Raw genomic sequence first — 18,697 nt, forward strand, 5'->3', positions numbered from 1 at the left:
TCAAGACTGATTTGCATATGGCCATGTCTGAACTGGGGTGGTGTAGTGGGCAAAAGAACGATGGATTTAACCCAGATCTCTTGACTGGGGGAGAATGTATGCATTGTCAGCATTCCGTCCATCATTTGTTTGTTGTAACGCTTTTCGCCCTAAGTGGGATGGGTATTCCCAGACGTGGGACCCATGCTCACTACGCCACTGGAGTCAAGCTATCCTGGCTGATGACGGCTGATAGCCAGAAACCGGTCCTAGGATGCTTGATTCCGGTCCAGGGAAGACATGGCTTGGCAGTTCGGGCTGGACTGTTCCCATGAGGCACAGGGTCAAGACTGATTTGCATATGGCCATGTCTGAACTGGGGTGGTGTAGTGGGCAAAAGAACGATGGATTTAACCCAGATCTCTTGACTGGGGGAGAATGTATGCATTGTCAGCATTCCGTCCATCATTTGTTTGTTGTAACGCTTTTCGCCCTAAGTGGGATGGGTATTCCCAGACGTGGGACCCGTGCTCACTACGCCACTGGAGTCAAGCTATCCTGGCTGATGACGGCTGATAGCCAGAAACCGGTCCTAGGATGCTTGATTCCGGTCCAGGGAAGACATGGCTTGGCAGTTCGGGCTGGACTGTTCCCATGAGGCACAGGGTCAAGACTGATTTGCATATGGCCATGTCTGAACTGGGGTGGTGTAGTGGGCAAAAGAACGATGGATTTAACCCAGATCTCTTGACTGGGGGAGAATGTATGCATTGTCAGCATTCCGTCCATCATTTGTTTGTTGTAATGCTTTTCGCCCTAAGTGGGATGGGTATTCCCAGACGTGGGACCCGTGCTCACTACGCCACTGGAGTCAAGCTATCCTGGCTGATGACGGCTGATAGCCAGAAACCGGTCCTAGGATGCTTGATTCCGGTCCAGGGAAGACATGGCTTGGCAGTTCGGGCTGGACTGTTCCCATGAGGCACAGGGTCAAGACTGATTTGCATATGGCCATGTCTGAACTGGGGTGGTGTAGTGGGCAAAAGAACGATGGATTTAACCCAGATCTCTTGACTGGGGGAGAATGTATGCATTGTCAGCATTCCGTCCATCATTTGTTTGTTGTAATGCAATGGAAGGAGCACAAGCCAAAATATTTTTACGTACTGTGAAGTTATGACTTTCACATTATCAGCACTAACATGGTAACACAATATGATACTTTTGCAGTAGTATACATGTCTTCTAAGGAGTAGAAAAGTGATGGTAAATAAACAAGTATGTTAAAGCTGCGAAGATATTGTACCATAGCAAGTTTCAATGTTATATTGATAAATATCTTTTGATAACATAGGGGCAGATTTATGTTTGACTTGCGCCTCATTTACGCCGCCGTTGCGTCACTTTTGTGACGCAGCAGCGGTGCAAATCCTGCGCTATGGTGCGGGGTATTTACAACGTGACGCATCTGGCAGATGCGTCACGTTGTAAAGCCCTGCGCCACATGTAGGCGTTTCAGGGCAGGTGGGGGCGTTCTGGCGCAGGAACGCCTCCTAAAAGTGGCTGAGTAAAATCTACAAGATTTCACTCAGTCACTTTTGAGCCCATGCTGCGTCAAAACCCTGCGCCTGCTTGAAGCAGGCGTAAGGATTGACGCAGTATTGTGAAGATAGGGCCCCCCAGAGCATTGCTGGAGCTGCGTCACGCTTGCGACGCAACTCCAGCAATGCGCCACTTTTACGGCACAGATGCGTGATGAATCTGTGCCGTTTTTGCCCCATGGTGCGCCGCATTATAAATGCGGCACATCCATGGTGGCGGAGCTGGGGCGCAAAATACCTGGCGCATCCTTGCTGATATGCAGGGATGCGTCCGTTATTATAAATATGCCCCCTAGTCTCTAAAACTATGATAAACCTAGACATTTTTATTGCTGATCAACTTTCTATGGTGGTCACTTAGTGCACTGAATCAATGGTGTAAGATGGTGTAAGATTGTCAGTGAATGCAAACTGTAAAATCATATACACAATAATATTTGCTCGTTTGAGTTGATTAACTCAATTAAATCTAAAGGTTTTAATAGTGTAATATAGAAAGTGAGGAATCAAGAAGGTGAATTGGCTTAGTAAATAATGTAGACTGATTTTATGTTTGAAGGAAGTTACTCTAATTAAATTCAGCTTTTACATTATGTCTGGTTTGCTGAATATAATGAAGGTATGTTATTATTTGCCTTTATTATTTACGTTTATTATATTCTTGTATATCTGTAATCAACACACATATTTGACTTAACCTTGAAAGAAACGCTGAAATATTTAGAATTTTATGAAACACCTTTTTGGTGCTGAAATATAATTTCTTATTTTAGGTAATGTTTGAGAAAGATTCTAAGTATACATATGAGTGACTGTGAAAAAAATGTAGGAGTCACATAAACACTAAATATAATTTGACCTGCCTTGTTAAAGGTGCTTTCAATAATTTGATTTATTGCTCTAGGATTGCTTTTCACGTTTATAAAACCTGTACCGTAGGTCTAAATTATTAACAAGTATGGAATTTGGATGTGCAAGGAGGCTGTTGTGGCAAAAACTGTATTTAATAAGGCAGGTTATAAAATGTGTTAAGTTTTCTTATATGTGGCCTAAACTATAAGGGGTAGATTGAGTGTCCTGATTAATGTAATGCACAACAAGTCTCAAATATTTTGTTTTATATTTAATGATGAATAATCTTATGTTTATGATTTCCTTTGTCTATTTTGAAAACCTTATTACCTCCTTGTTCTCCAGAGCTAGATAAAGTGTATTTAATACAATTTTTGTAATAGTTTCAAATTTCATGCTATGAATTTTGTTATCTAGATGTTGATTGTGGATGGCTATGCACTTCTTTTCATGATTTCAATTAGTCACCAATAGAAATGTTACTTATTCCCCATTCTTTTTCGAATCAAACTTTAATTCAGATAGAAAAACACACCTGATTCTCATCACAAATATTCTTTGCACATTGGTGATTCTGTGTTTGATTTTGCCACTTAGGACAAAATTACCATGTCAATGTTGCAATGTTTTATGTAACACAATATTGCATTATGTCAGCGATTGTCAACCATTGTTTTATAGCTAGCTTGATGGTAAATTGATAGTATTATAATAATCTAATTGCCACTTTACAAAGTAGTCTTCATAAAAATGTAAATGGAGAATTTCATTACATTTTGGAAATGTAGCAAAATGTGAAGTAAAATACACAGTTGTATTACAAAAATGTAAAACCTAAATGCTTTAAAGAAAACTGGTTTATAAAAAAGCTATCTGTTAGAATTGTAACAGGTTAATAAGGAAGCTAACATACTGGGATAAATGTAGTTGAAAATAAACATAGTACCTGTTTATTGTTGTCATTTTGACACAGCCTTTTCATGGACACAAAATGTCTAATTTTCCTGGTAACACAAAGAATCAAACATTATTACTTAAAACAGACAAAAGATATATTTTCAAAATGGCACAGTAATAAAAAAAATATATATATCTCATGAAGATATGCCTCACTAAATATTATTCCTCTATTATAAAAGGCAGGTTGCCTGATCTATAATCATTTGCCCATCTGACATGAACTTACACTTGTACATTAATTGGGTGGCATAACATTACACCAATTTTGGTGTAACATCACATTTAATAACATCTTTTCTCAAGGCTCTGGAGCAGGTGTTTCAGAGTGACAATGAGTTACAAAATAAGTGAACAAAATGTTTCACAAATGTACTAACAAACTTTTCCAATTGCATTCCCAGATCTGATACAATCAGAAATGCTTTCCTTAAAGCAGCGTGCACGGGGGTGTAAATCTATCTTCAGGATGGAAGAGCAGATTGAGACCACCGAAATTGGTAAGGAAATAAGTGGAGAGTTTTTTTCAATGGTAACAAAATGTTGCCACAGGAGATTTTGTTTTAAAGTTAGCATGTGCAAGTGCACATTTGTTAACCTTTTAAGCATGTATATATTCCCAAAAATCTTAAATCTTACACTAACACAATCTACAGGTGAAGATTTAGGTTTTATTTTGATTAGTAGACCCAATATTTCCTCTGCCAAGTGACACAAAATTACTGCTGTGGATTGGAAGATAATATGTGGTAAGGATCGCAAAGTCTATGAAGGAGTTTTATAAGGATTGAACAGAAGTTTGACATCCTTTTAGAGTTGCATTGAGGACCATACTTATAAATTACTTACACATCAGGCATGTCTTTCAGTCCTTTTCATATTTTAATACTTGTATTACATCTAAACTATTGGTAATGTTCAAGCCCATACAACTATAAAATAATGTTATTTTAAAATACACCTTCGCTAAGGAAAAGTAATAGCTGTTAAATTTGCTTCTTCCATTTCTTTATAGCTGCGGGTGATTTAGTGTTTGGTTACTTGCTTGTCATCAGCCATAAATGAATGTGCTTGTTTTCTCTGTGTTACTTCACCATAGAAGAGGAAATTGAAACAATTGAGTAGAAATGAACACCACAATTGAACAAACCTAAACTACACATTCTACTTAGAATCAAAATGAGATACATTGAAACATAATCAAATAGCCTTTTGCATCATGCCTTTGTTGCAAAAACTTGACATCTACTTTCATCTTGTACTATTTGGAGTTTATCCGTATGCTAATGAGTGAGATGAGCAATGCAACTTCTGATATATTTCAGTGTATTAAATCAGTTCACTCAATGCATGCACACAAAAAATCAACAAAAGAATTCTTAATGTTTACATATTCAAATGTAAATGCAGTATTAGACCTCTTGCAAAGACTGACAGGAGCCCAAAGTGTGACCACAACTGCCTTTAAGCATTCCTTCCGATGCCTCCAAAATTAAGTGGGATGTGGAGGCATGGGCTAAATATTTTGTGTGTGGTAAAAATCATTTATAACACCTAATTTTAAAAGAAACTGTACCAACCCTCTATACATACAATTGTTCAGCTGCTACAATTCTGCATATAGGAATACTTACACATTTGGTTAGGTATGAATGTTAATGGCTTGCAAAGATGTCCATGAGGGCTCCTAGAATTATGTGGCACTTCCCTCTAAGTTATGATTTTACTGCAAACTCTGAAGTAACCTTACCAAAAAGAATAATGATCCAACATGATTCTAACCTACTGTGGCCTTCAGTCTTTTTAGAGAGAAGAAAAAAGCAGTACAAAATGAAGAAAAATCTAGGACAGTGGCACCACTCAACTCATTGCTGTCTGGTCCTTGTCCCTTAATAGAGGGAAAAGAACATTGGTCTCTAATACAGTAAGATGTCGGATCACAACAATGCAATTGCTCCCATCCTGTCTCCATCAGGAGTTAACTCATTCAGAATCAACTACGCACCTGACTTATCTAAAAATGGAGCAAAAAAATTCCATCATAATATTCTTAGGAGCAACCAGGAAACTGTCATATTCGGGTCTTATTTTTGCTTCCCAAAGGGAGCCATTAAGACCAATCTGATCATCCACACGGGACACAAAGCAAAATGACAGGATCCAAGCAGCAGACAATGACCTACAAACATTTGACTCACTGTTCAGTGACCTAAAAAGGCAAGTAGCAGCCCCAGCAAAACCTCCTAGCTACCCGTCTCAGACTCAGACTTCTAACCATTATCTTAAGCCTACTAACACTGCCCAAAGAGCTACACCTAAAGACAATCGTAGCCCTGCAGCCTACATAGATTCACATAGACTCCAACTTGGCCCTTCCACAAATAGCCCTCCCAGAATGAGAAGCAACTACCCATTAACAGGAAGTGGGTCAGGACACCCTAAACAACCCACAGATAAAGAGCATGTGATTGAAACAAAAATGCAGACACTTCAAAAACAGTTGCAAACATTCACAGAGAATGATAATACAATCTGCCAATGTCCAACTCACAAACGCCATGTATACCAAATCAATGATAACCTGCAACTACTCAGGAAAGACATTGAATGGTACAATAAAAAAGTCCCCACTCTTCTACTCACCCTCGAGAATATGTACATGGCCACCGCCAAATGCAATTTCCCCCCTGTCCAGCAGTAATCTTATCTACAAAAGCAGATGCACAATTCCCCAAGACAACAAGCTCCTCTGGCCAAGAAGAACAAACAATCACCTCTCAGAAGTAGAGATAACCACTCTGCTAATTGACTATCAGGGCACACAGAAAACCTCCTCAACAATTACAACATCATATATTTGAGATCTTAGCACATGATCATACATTCTCTTCCTAACTGAAACATGGCTCAACCCAATGGCAGCTCCAATACTGGACCTTCTCATTCCCCTGGATTTTGTCATCTTGCGTCTAGATCACCCTTTGAAACAGGGGGGAGGTCTCGCCATAGTCTACAGAAGTTCCCTAACCTTAAACTCATTCTTGCTAAAAGAAACATCATCATTTGAACTCAAGGGAACTGATAAGAAACTGCTGCTAAACTCCTTGTATACCATCCACCAAGAGACAACACAGGAGCAACTCATTCACACGATCACAATAAATGCTACCCCACTCTTTAATAAAATATTATTAGGAGATTTCAACCTACATTGGAACAATGCAAAAGACCCCACAGTGGCCATGCTCAATGTCCTGCTTTTGGAACGCAATATGATTCAAGTATGAAAGGGACCAACCCATAACAATGGTGTCACACTGGACCTCATCATTGCCAATCTGGGATCAGTAAACATGCTAGACATCGCCCCAACAGACTGGTCAGACCACCATCAAGTTCTTTTCCAAATATAGCACACTAAACTAAAATTAAGGGTCAAACAAGAAGGGGAAAACATGGGTGAGGGAATAAAGAGACATAAACAAATCGGAACTGATGGGGCTGTGCCAAACTTCCTTGGCACCCCATTTTGAGCATACATCAGTGCAAAATCTGACGCATCTCTTTAACAATTGACAACATAATCCAGAAGGCTTATGACAAAAAAGAAAAAACTGTCAGTGCCATGGTTCAACCAAAACATAAACAATTAAGGAAGACAACTTAAACATCTGGAGCGTCTAGGGAGGAAGGACCCAAACATTACCTATCTTGAACAGTTGAGAATACACAGAATCTCATACAAAAAATCTATCTTGAATGCCAAAACAACAGCAATCAGAAATCAACTAGAGGAAGCGAAGAATCAGCCCAGAAAACTCTCACATAATAAAGTAACAATCAGGAAAACTTGCAGAACCCAAAATCGCAAACAACTCAATGGAAATATGCAATGCCTTCTCAATTTTCTTCACACAAAAAAATCACAACCATAAGCAACTCTATTCCATGCCAAGCTAGTGCTCAACTCTGGTAATCTAACAACTCCAACCTCACAATGCACAGCAAGAATACTGACCAACACACCCCTACTATCCCAAGGATAAGTGGAGTCTTTTGGAACAGTTTCAGATCTCTGTTGGAGAGGGCAATCCAGAAAACCATTCAGTCAATGTAACCCCCCACACATTTTGATGATCCTATTCCCTCCCACTTTCTGAAAGAGATTCACTTAGCAGTCACCACCGTATAGATGAAAATTATGAAGGCATCTCTCCAGCAAGGTTTCCTTCCATAATGCCTGAAAATGGGCCAAGTTACTCCCCTACTAAATAACAACAGGCACTGACCTAAAAGACTTAAACAACTATCGACCGATATCCAGTTTGCCTTTCTTGGCTATTTTAGTAGAAAAAAGTGCATATGAACAACTTTGTGAACACTTCAAGAATTTTTAGCTATTAGACAAATACCAATTAGGTTTTAGACCTAGTCTCAATACTGAGGTCACCATGCTAAACATCCTAGATGATATACAAGCATCACTCGACCAAAATGAATCCTGCCTCCTAATACTTTTGGATTTATCAGGGGTGTTCAGCCACAAACACCTCAGAGAAACTCTTTGTGGTATACCTTGTACCACTTCTTCATACTTGTTAGCATTGCCTCCTCTTCTGTCTATGTCATATTGGAATGTTGACATGTCATAGTAGCCTGCATGTAAGAGCTTGGTAACTTGAGGTTCAGTGTCAGTTGGTACTTCAGCCTTTCCTGTTGGATGGGTTCTTTCTTTATGAATAAACCTGCAACTTCAACCCAGCCTGTTTACGGAGTATTCTTCAAACATACTACACTCTTGAATTCGGAATGGCGCTATCAGGGATCATCCTCAATTGGTTCACCTCCTTCCTGCAGAACCGACAACAAAGAGTCAATCTCGGACACAATTTATTTGATGTAGCAGACATTGATATGGGCGTCCTGCAAGGATCCATAATTTCTCCAATGTTCTTCAATCTATACATGGAACCTCTCACTGAAATCCTTATGTGAGGAAGCGCGGACTTTCAACATGGCCGACATTTCCGACCAAGCCCTGACAATGGAGAGTGCTCCAGCTTTCCCTGAATAAGGGACGGAAGAGTTGCCACACCCCTGGGAAGGGCTAGACAAGAAGCGAGAGGAGGGAAACGCAGAGAGAGAGGAACAGCAAGGGAAATTCTTTGAGACAGGCATATGGGAGAAAGAAGGCACTTGCAACTGGAGGCAAGGACAGTCCTGGTCAGAGTACAGCGTTGTATTGGGGACCAAGCTGCAGGAGTATCCGAGTGCCCTGGGGGAGCTGGACTGGAGGATTCTGAAGAAGCGCTGTTGGAATGAGCCAACTAGGGTCCCGGTGATTTGAGGGATGAGATAAACACCTCAACTTCCAATACCACGGCCCAGGAGACAGGTCATGGTCAGAGGCAAGTACTGAAAAATACAAGGTGCTTTTGGTGGGGCTGGTGGGGTGCCATAAAATAGCAGGCACTTGGGTGGAGAGAGAGTTGCATGTGGGAGGTGCATGTGGGTGTGTGGCTGAACCCATCACCAAAAGGTTCCAACCACAACCTCCTATTGCACATAAATACACCCTGCCTGGTGAAGGTAGCACTCTGATGAGTGTCCCAGAAAAGAGTGACCTTTTTTTTCTAATCCCTGGTTTGGGATTTGGTTTTTTTCTGTTCTATTTTGGGGTATCATGAGAGACGTGACGCTTCCGGGAGAAAGGAAACTTATCACCATCAACTGAAGCCCTCATAGATAATCTGAACTTACTCCAGTCTTTATTCTTCTGTTTTTATTCTTGTGTTCAATAAAGATTCACTCACCACAAACCTAAAACAGTGTGTGTAGCGTCTCCCTACACTACTACATCGACAAAAATCAAAAATCTTGTACCACATGAATGCAGATGACACTCAAATCTACGTCAAACTCTTCTTGCAAAAGGATATACAGAGACTAGATGATACCCTGAGGCAGCCGCGGCCCATGGAGGGAGTTCCGTGGGGCAGAAAGGCGGGGCAGGGAAGGGGCAGGGTGGGGGGTACTAAAAACCGGAATATGGATAATTGGAGGTAAGTAAACAACTAAATAAATAAAACAAATTTCATTGCGTGCCCTGCATCGCAAAAGGGCGGTGAGCAGTGTGGCCTGGGTGCACAGGGGCAGCACTCTCTCTATCCCCCTCTCTTCTCTCTCCCCTTCTATTCTTTTTCTCGCTCTCTCCGCCTCTCTTCTTCCCTCTATCTCTACCCCTCTCTTCTTCTCTCTCTCTCTCCCTCTCTTCTTCTCTCTCTCTCCCCCCTCTCTTCTTCTCTCTCTGACCCCTCTCTTCTTCTCTATCTCTCTCTTTCTCCCCCCTCTCTTCTTCTCTCTCTTCTTTTCTCTCTCTCTCTCTCCCCCTCTATTCTTCTCTCTCATTCTCCCCCTCTCTTCTTCTCTCTCTTTCTCCCCCTCTCTTCTTCTCTCTCTCTCTCTCTCCCCCCTCTCTTCGTATCTCTCTCTCTCCCTCTCTTCCTCTCTCTCTCCTTCACTCTCTCTCTTTCCTTTGATGTGTGCAGGACACACCATCTCATTATGATTTTTGTCTTGCAGGCTGTGACCTACGGATTGTCCCGAGGGGAGCCACCATGTGTCTTCATTTCATTTCAATGATCATGTGAATGTGTGATGCTTATTTTTGTGACGACACATGCATGTCACCAGTTGTGATTTTGCGACATCAATGGGATTACCTTGTACATGTTTAGGTGTAGCTGATGTGGTATGTCTTTGGTCGGGGGGTGCTGGGGAGGGGGGGTCCTGGGGGTGGTGGCAGCAGTTGTTGTTGCCCTTTTGGCCCTCCGGGCTGCATGTTAAGTTGCCTGGGTGCATCTGTTGCCCTTCTGATGTGGCTGTGGGCTGGGCTCCCTTTTGTGGTGCAGGCTGTGGTCCGACTTTGCACCAGGTCAGAGCAGGTGTTATTTTTGTGCTGCTAACGCGCTTTATCGCCTGTTTTGTGTTCTTATCGCAGTTCTGGCTGGTTGTTGTGAATGTTGTGGAGTGGTGTTGTCGCGGCTTTTGTCACGGGGGTCATCTGTGGCGCTGTTTTTTGCGGCTGCTATTGCGGGTAAACTGGTGCTGTGGGCTGTTAACACCAGCTTGTGATTCGGGCAATAAGTTTATCGCAACTTTGGCTGCGATAATGTGCCGTTAACTCTGCGATAGATCCCTGTGAATATCCCCCTAAATGCATAAAAAAAACAAATTCATTATTTTCTCCCTGCTCCTCAGATCCCAAAAACCTTAACCATGGGCTCGGAACCTCAATTCACTAAACTGTGCACCAACCCTCTGCAACTCTGTAAAATTCCTATGCATCACACTAGACTCAAATCTAAACATGCAAGTACATATACACGCTGCAACTAGAAGCACTAACCTGAATTTGCAAATGCTGAAAAAAGAAAGCCCTTCATATTGCCAGGAGACCTCATAACGGTGGTTCAATCTCTAGTGCTCTAAAGTCTGGACTATGGAAATGCCACACTAATAGGCCTACCTAAAACCAGCCTATCCCCTGTGAAAGTGACTATCAATGCCGTAGCAAGACTCTTAACAGGCACATGTCATAATGATTGCATAACTCCATTGCTCAGAGCCCTCAACTGGCTCCCAGTGGAAGCTAGGATCCAACTGAAGATGGCATGCATAACACACAAAGCTCTACATAACTCTGGTCCTAAATAGATGATGAATAGGATCAAGCTATCAGGGACAGGAAGAGATTCCAGAAGTGCTAAATCCCTCACAGTAGAACCAGCCAGATTCAAAAAAAGGAAAACACACAACTGCACTTTTGCCGGATCTTCTCGAAATACATAGAACTACCTACCACCTTCAACAAGAACAATCAGAAGGAAGTTAAAGCACTACTACTGGAAAAACATATGTCATAAGAGAATTATTTGGTAACCACCACCCACCCCATTCTAAATTGTATTCTATTGCTTTGTAATGTGCAATGTGACAGGTGTTTATTGCACTGCAACCCTGTTCAGATCTCTCTTTGTACAGCGCTTTGATACCGTGATGGTCATGTTTCCGCTTTATAAAACACTATAGACAAAAAATAACAAATAAAACAGTTGCAAACTAAGGTGTTTTTTTATTCCTCTGGGATGAACATCCATGTTTTCTGTGATAGTTATGTACTTCGGATATGGTAAATTTGATGTCCATATAAAAACACTTAAAAATAGGCAATTTACAAAGTATTATTTGCAATCCAAACCATCTTTTTGTAGTACATACCATCGTCCTTTGATGTCTATTATTAACATATAAATCACATTTACTCATTGTAAAACCTTTAACTCCCATTGATGAACCTCACAGGATTGAGCAAAAGTAAATTACTGAAGTTTATTTTTTTGGGTGTAGATTCCTCAAACGGTAATAAAGTTATTAACAAAATGCTTTCTTAGCAGGACATGCAATGCAACCTTACCAAAAGAGGAGTTACTACTTCATTGGAACTGAGATTGCACCTAATTGTGAGACAAAATATCCCTTCTCTTTTCAGAAAATCAGTTTTTCAAGTTTCTTGAAAGTAAAATTGTTCATGAAGATGGATACAAAAAGGATTTTGAAAATTGGTATCTGTTGTGAGCTACTACACCCATAAAAATAAAGAAAGCCCCAAAATGTCCCTGGTCTTTTGGAAACTAAAAAACTGTTGCTTCATAATTATCGTGTCCATTAGAATCCATCTTTATGACCAATTAGCTTTTCTCCTGTACTACCAAAATTTAGCAATCTTAGAGCTATAGTTCCTCAAGTGCATTTATTGCTTATTGATGGTTTGTGTGAAACAGCAAAGCATTGTTTATGGATTTAATGTATTTACCTAGAATAGTGAATCCCTTTGAAACCATGTTTGCCAATTTTAGTGTTCAGTCCAAGATATAAACTGTTGGTTGTCCCAAGACGAATTTTACAATTTGAAAATTACATTGAATATTGTGATTTGACAGTCCCTCACAGACCATTACTACTTCATGTCACTGCTTCATCGCACCCTACATGGGCTATTTCAATGTATAATATGGTCAACTAGTTAAAGGATCTTAAGTCTATACAACATTCAGCATTGTGAGAACAGAGCTGATCTTGGATGAGAATAATTTCCATTAATTGTGTTCTTGATGGTGTCCTTGAGAGTTCACTACAAGGTCTTCACTGCAGCTCCTCTAAAGATTATAAGCAACACTGGCTGCCATTCTTTTGCTCTTAGGGATATACATGAACTATTTTCAGTTATCTTGAAAAAAATATTTTTTCTTTGATAAAGAGAATATTAGGTTGGAATGGGTGATATTGTCACACCTTTGTAATACTTTTAGAAATAAGAAATGAAAATGCATAAACAAATATCTTTGAAGCAATTGGACAAGATACATGAATTCAAATTTAGCCGAATTATTCTGCTCCTCACAATGTAAGTGTACACCTCTTTTGGCAGCACTCGTGCTATGCTGCCTATCACAGTCCTGCTCTCCATAATAAAGAATTTGGTGCACCCATTGATTTTGAGTACATTAGCTCCCAAGAGCCATGTTGGAGAAGGGCAGTTGTGGCAAAAACTTGAATTGCGTACAATGCCTGTGGGATGTGCATTGTGGTTTCCACTATACAAATGTTATGCCAGTTCAGGAATAATTAGCTTGATGGAGTTCTGAGTGACTAAAAATTATTGAAAGTACTTCTATGAATGAGGGATGCACAAAGAAATATGACTGCCGTATACCTCACTTCCACAAATAGACATTCTGTGCCTAAAATAAACCAGTGAACATCAGTTTGTGCACATGCACCGCATTTTCTTCCCACTCTGTGTATATGTGTAGCTTGGAAACAAATGACTGGGAAACTGGCCCTTTATTGGTAAACTACTCGATTGAGTGAAGACTCATGAAACCTAACTTCCCTACAAAAGGGGAAGAAAACACGCCTGTATTTGTGATAAAAAATAGTTGCTGCTTAAAATAGATTAATGTTCAGGATTATTGTCATGAAATGCTTTAACACTGATCATTTTATTATTGTAAATCAAGCATGCAAAATGTACGTTTTATTGCAACAAGTAAAATGTTTATGCTGAGAGATTATACATTCTTTTCCTGGGTAAATTTAATTTAGAATCATAGAAAGTATAAATACTGGTGTCAAATGGATTGCAAGAGTGCTGTCTCTTTACCTGTACTAAGAGCCCACAGATGAATCAATGCATAATTTGCCCCACATCGTTATTTGTGCTCACTCACTTAAGGTAAGGAACACCTACAGAGACTCTCATTGACCTTTGGTAACTTGATGTGCTCCTGTGGGTCTTTGCATACAACTTTTACAATATTTACATTTGAACATGTAATTTTAAGAACTCTTTTATAGTATTGATTCTGGTGTGCAGCACAGACTTACATCAGATTCCAATGAAATCCAAAAACCTTTGAGAGCCTTTTTTCACTGATGGTTTACTAACATTTTAAAGTAACTGAAAAACAGAAATATTCATTAAGCATATGCAGAAAATTGAAGAAAATATTAAATTGGTTGCATGTTGTATTTTGTACCACATATTTCTTAGTAGCTATTTTCATGCCCATAATAATCCTGGCATTCTCATAAAATCCACCCACCAAATCCATCCCTCAAAAACCTTTTTAAAAGTCAACAGTAATAAAGCAAGAGCAATGCTGATTGTAAAGACTGAAGTACTGTTTTGTAGCAACATTGGGATACAGAAACATGCTGGTATGTTATATATTTGTTTAGTTCTGGTGCCATTAACCTAATGATAAATTGAAAACAATTTTCTCTGCACAAACAATGACACACACCTTCCTATGCAGATATTTTATAAGAACTAACAGTAAATAACTGTAGTAATGTCCATTTGCCATAACACAAAACAGTATTTTACCCTCCAGGGCCTACTGGAAACAGTTATGAACATGTAAATTCATGCTATAGATGTTAGGTGTCAGAGCCAAGTGTCTGTCTAAGGCCCCTCTTTGTTTTTAAGTTAGTCTCAGTGACACAGAACGCAACAAAAACCTGAGCTTAATTGCCTAATTGCATCTAATATAACATAACACTTCCTGATTTAGTTCTATTTCCTCTTTATGAAATGTAAATTTGACTGCTTGCATAGTATCCTTCTCATTTTAAAAGACTTTACTTGTGATTTGTGATTACTTTAACTGGCATACATATGGACAATTTTTCAGAAAAAATATGCAGTTTAAATGCCAAGCCTACAGGGAGATTGTCTAAAGACAGTTATTCGTCAATAGCACCAGCACATCTGAGTTACAGATGGTTCAGTCCAGAGGAATCCTGTGAGCATTTTATTTGCAATTGAGAAGTTGCAGTTTTGTGATGTTGTAAAGTTTGTGGATTTTGCAGATTTTTCACAGGAGATAATTCCTGCAAAATATTTTGAAGCCAAGTCTTTTAAAGCAAGTTTGCTTATAGCAAGAGAATTCTCTTGATAAAAGCAGAATTTGCAGAGTTTCCTTCCTGTAAAAACTACTTTGTGTGCGATTCATCGATTGAAGTTTTTTAAACCTCTCTAACGTTGTGATATAATTAAGGTTGGTGAAGTTTCAAAAATAAATTAACATAGTCAGTGTAAATGGTTTTACTCAACTTTGTACAGCCCTAGTAGGCTTATTGGAGAATCAATTGGATTGGCAATATTTGCTTTACTGTGACAGAGTGGTTCAAGCATTTCTAAACAAATACTGACAATGGTTGTCTGTTAATTAAGATTTTGTTGGCATTCTTTTAAATAAATAATTTTGAATTCTGATATTTGATATAGAATATTGCTTTATGATTTGAGTAAAAAGAAAATCATCAAGTACTCCTAAACCTTATACTAATGACTTAAAAGAAGCAGTGTGCTAAGTAGCTTTCAAAAATATAGGTGTTTTAGCCTATATTGTTTAATTGTCAGTTTAAGTAACACATGTAAATTAATGGTTTAATATGGAAATGTTCTATGTTGTACCTATTGCGGCTATCTAACATGAGATCACTTTGTTTTGGTACTCACCCTCCTTGGCCAATCACAGGTGTTATCTTTACATTTTGCTGTATGCTGTCTCCTGCTTTTCGCCTTGCATAGTAGATCCCTTGCCAGTCCTTAAAAGATACCATAAAATGCCATTAGACATTTTTTTGATCCATGTTTTCGTGGACTAGACTATTCATTGATATTTGCCTTTAAATCAACACCGCAGTCATCTTTAGGTTCAACAGACAGAACAGTGAAGGTATTAACATTCATGTATTTTCAATTATAATAAAGTGTTACAACATGAATTTATGAAATAAAAGTGTCCTAAGCCACTCAGCTTGGTTAGAAAAAAGATAAAATATAATAGAAGGCATAAGATAGTATAGGAAAACATAGAATATTATTAGAAAAGTACCAGGTTATATGGTCACATTCCAGCTGTAACAACTGTGCTATCTATTTATCAAAATGCAATACCTGCTCAATTAATACAGAGAAAGTGGAATTTAAAATGAACATATAGACCCAGATCGAATTTGTAAATGAAAATAAAAAATCTGATGAGGTTTTAATTTTGTATCCACACTTCCAGACGCTAGTGTAAGTCAAAATAAGAAAAACAAAACTACAGAAAATAGTAATTATGAGACATTGACGCGAGAAATCAATCCATATTTTAATTACCTTTCAGAAACATGCAAATGTATCATTTCTTAAACTTACAAAGACTTAAATGTATAACAAAAAGAGATTTATTGAAGTGTATATGACGAGAAAGAGCACCAATTAGTTAAAAATAATTTGTCACGGTTAATACTCTTATGCTTAATTTTTTTTTCTCTTTTCTGATCTAATTAAGAGGATGCGAAGATTGAAGTAAAAAGATACAATGCACAACGAATAAGGATATTTCTTCAAGAGATTGCTGAATAAAGTCAGACCAAATAGTAGATTGCTCAGTTCCTCCACCCCAAATAACAACTGTGCTGGATTATTCGGTAATTTACGTATGCCCTTCACTTAACCTTTCCTTTCATCAAAATATGCAGCCTTTTTCTCACATATTATGCCTCACATTTTTGGAACTGGTCACACAGCACGGTCCAGCTTACTTCATTCCACCATTGCAGCGCAGTCTATTTTATCAGTTCTACACTCAGCTCAGGCAATGCACTTTACACGTGACCTGTAGTAGTGATGCCTACTATTGTAATACCACAGACAGCTCAACCTATATGTCTTAATCTAGATACTTACTGCAGAGAAAATGCACCTTTGCGTTGACCTGCAGCAACACTGCATAACAGTGCAGTAATGGGACTTACCTACAGCTGTGTTGATGTACCTAAATCCCAGACCAAAACTTTGCTAATGTACTTCACCATTGAGAAATGCCTGGTTGTATCCAGAAATGAGACCCATGACACAATCATGGATATAAACACACATACAGACCTCATTAAATGCACTTCAATCCTCTTGTGTGTTGTCTTATGGTTGCAGTACTGGGAGCCACACACAGATCTAACAATGCACTTGAGGCCTTACCTCTAGTTCAATTTTTCAGTACTAAGGTTCCTGCACAGTACTGTATAAGCTACTCAGAACAATAGGTAAAATGCGCTCAGCTGCTTCAGCACTGACACCCAGCCAAATACGGTATTCAGGACTTCAACACTTCTCAATATTGACCCAAAAAACAGTGCTATTCCACACAGTGCAGACATACTGCTCTAAACGTTTATTGATAAATAGCTGCTAGTTGTCGCCTCTAATGTGCCATTTTACTGGACTTCATCAGAAAGATGCAAGACAACATAGTTTCTCTCATGACAAATGGTGCCACCAGAAACTCTGATCATGAGACCATAGTTTCATAAATGTTTCTCTCTCACAATGTAAAAGGGTAGTAAATTCACTTTCTGTTTGTTATTATCAGAACATCCGTTGACAATATACCGCATAACAGGATCTAAACACCCACCATGTACTCTTGCTGTAGTGTCATTTGTGTTAGAGAAAGCATGACCCCTCTGGTCCCTGATGAATTCGGTAGAATAGTGACATAAGTAATTGGATGTGGTTAAAAAAATTCATAACATTACATTCAGTTAACGGTTACACTGTGGAGAATGAAGACATGTAATACAGAGCTCCGTGAGTGGCGTAATCATTTACATTTACCTGGGCTGGGGAGGACGATACAACTGGCAATGAGATAGGAGATTACATAAACCCGCAACCCGAAGAATGGAGCATGCTCAACCAGAGAGTCTTCCGTGGACCAGCAAACTTCTTGTGCAGGCTGCTTGTGCCGCAGTCGAAGTGAAAAATCGACAGTTGCGTATGTGGATTCAAAGTGCTACTCCAGTCAGTGCAAGCATGTGAAGAAAGTGAAGGCCTTACAGAAAGTTGTTTGTAGTCAGCTACAAATTTGATGGTAAAGTTGCGACAAAAGATACTGCGCAACAGCCTAACACAGAGCCATCATTTATACAGTACGACAGTGCTAAAGGCAGCGACAACCAGGTACAGAGAGGCATCAAAGGCAGTGATTGCAGAGTGGAAGGCGGTGCAAAAAGTGGAAATCTTTTTGGCACAAAGAAATGCTATAGGCAGGTACTGAAAGTGCAATGAGCGGCAATAGCCAGGTGCAAGAGAATGCTATGAGTAGAAGCAGAGAAATGCAGAGACACATAAGAGGTGGCGATAACCAAATATATAACGAATATTATTATGCTTACCAGAACCAGAGTAAAGAGAGCCATCTGACCTCAGCATCATGCACTGCAACCCAAGCAGAAGCACAGGGTTGTGCTTACGAAGCTGGTGAATCACTTCGGACCAACTGGAAGGCCGTGGTCAGAATAGTGAAGCTTTTCAATGGCTGATGAAAATAGCACCAAATGTGGTGTTGCTGCCTTCTTAAAGCCACCAACTCCCTTCAATACCACCAAAAAGAATATTAGCTACAGATGGACTGCATGGATCGAATCCCTTGATGATTTAATTGATGCGTTAGAATAAGCAAATGAATAAGAAAAATCATTAAATATCTAATGAATTTGGTGAGTTAAGGAGTAAAAGAAGTAATTTAAAAAAACACCGCATGGTGATGAAGTGACGTAGCATCATATCAAAGAGGCGCTAAACACCAAGTTTGATCCAATACCAAATGTCGACTGGAAAGGTACATTTTCAGTCAAGAAAGACAGAGAGCTGGTAAGGAGATGGATGAGTTTGTAGAAAGACTTGA

General features: G+C 39.3%; 1 protein-coding gene across 1 annotated transcript in view; it reads right to left on the reverse strand.

Annotated features, from left to right (window-relative positions):
- PDE8B (phosphodiesterase 8B) overlaps window positions 1-18,697 on the reverse strand; it is a 977,294-nt gene that overhangs the window by 295,596 nt on the left and 663,001 nt on the right. The window contains exons 9-10 of the mRNA XM_085632271.1: window positions 15,478-15,566; window positions 3,379-3,436 (exon numbers count right to left, since the gene is read on the reverse strand). Of these exons, the coding sequence (XP_085488397.1) occupies window positions 3,379-3,436; window positions 15,478-15,566 (147 nt within the window). The remainder of the gene's footprint in view (window positions 1-3,378; window positions 3,437-15,477; window positions 15,567-18,697) is intronic.

This window comes from Triturus cristatus, chromosome 2_1 (genome assembly GCF_964204655.1).
Source record: "Triturus cristatus chromosome 2_1, aTriCri1.1, whole genome shotgun sequence".
NCBI classification, from domain to species: domain Eukaryota; kingdom Metazoa; phylum Chordata; class Amphibia; order Caudata; family Salamandridae; genus Triturus; species Triturus cristatus.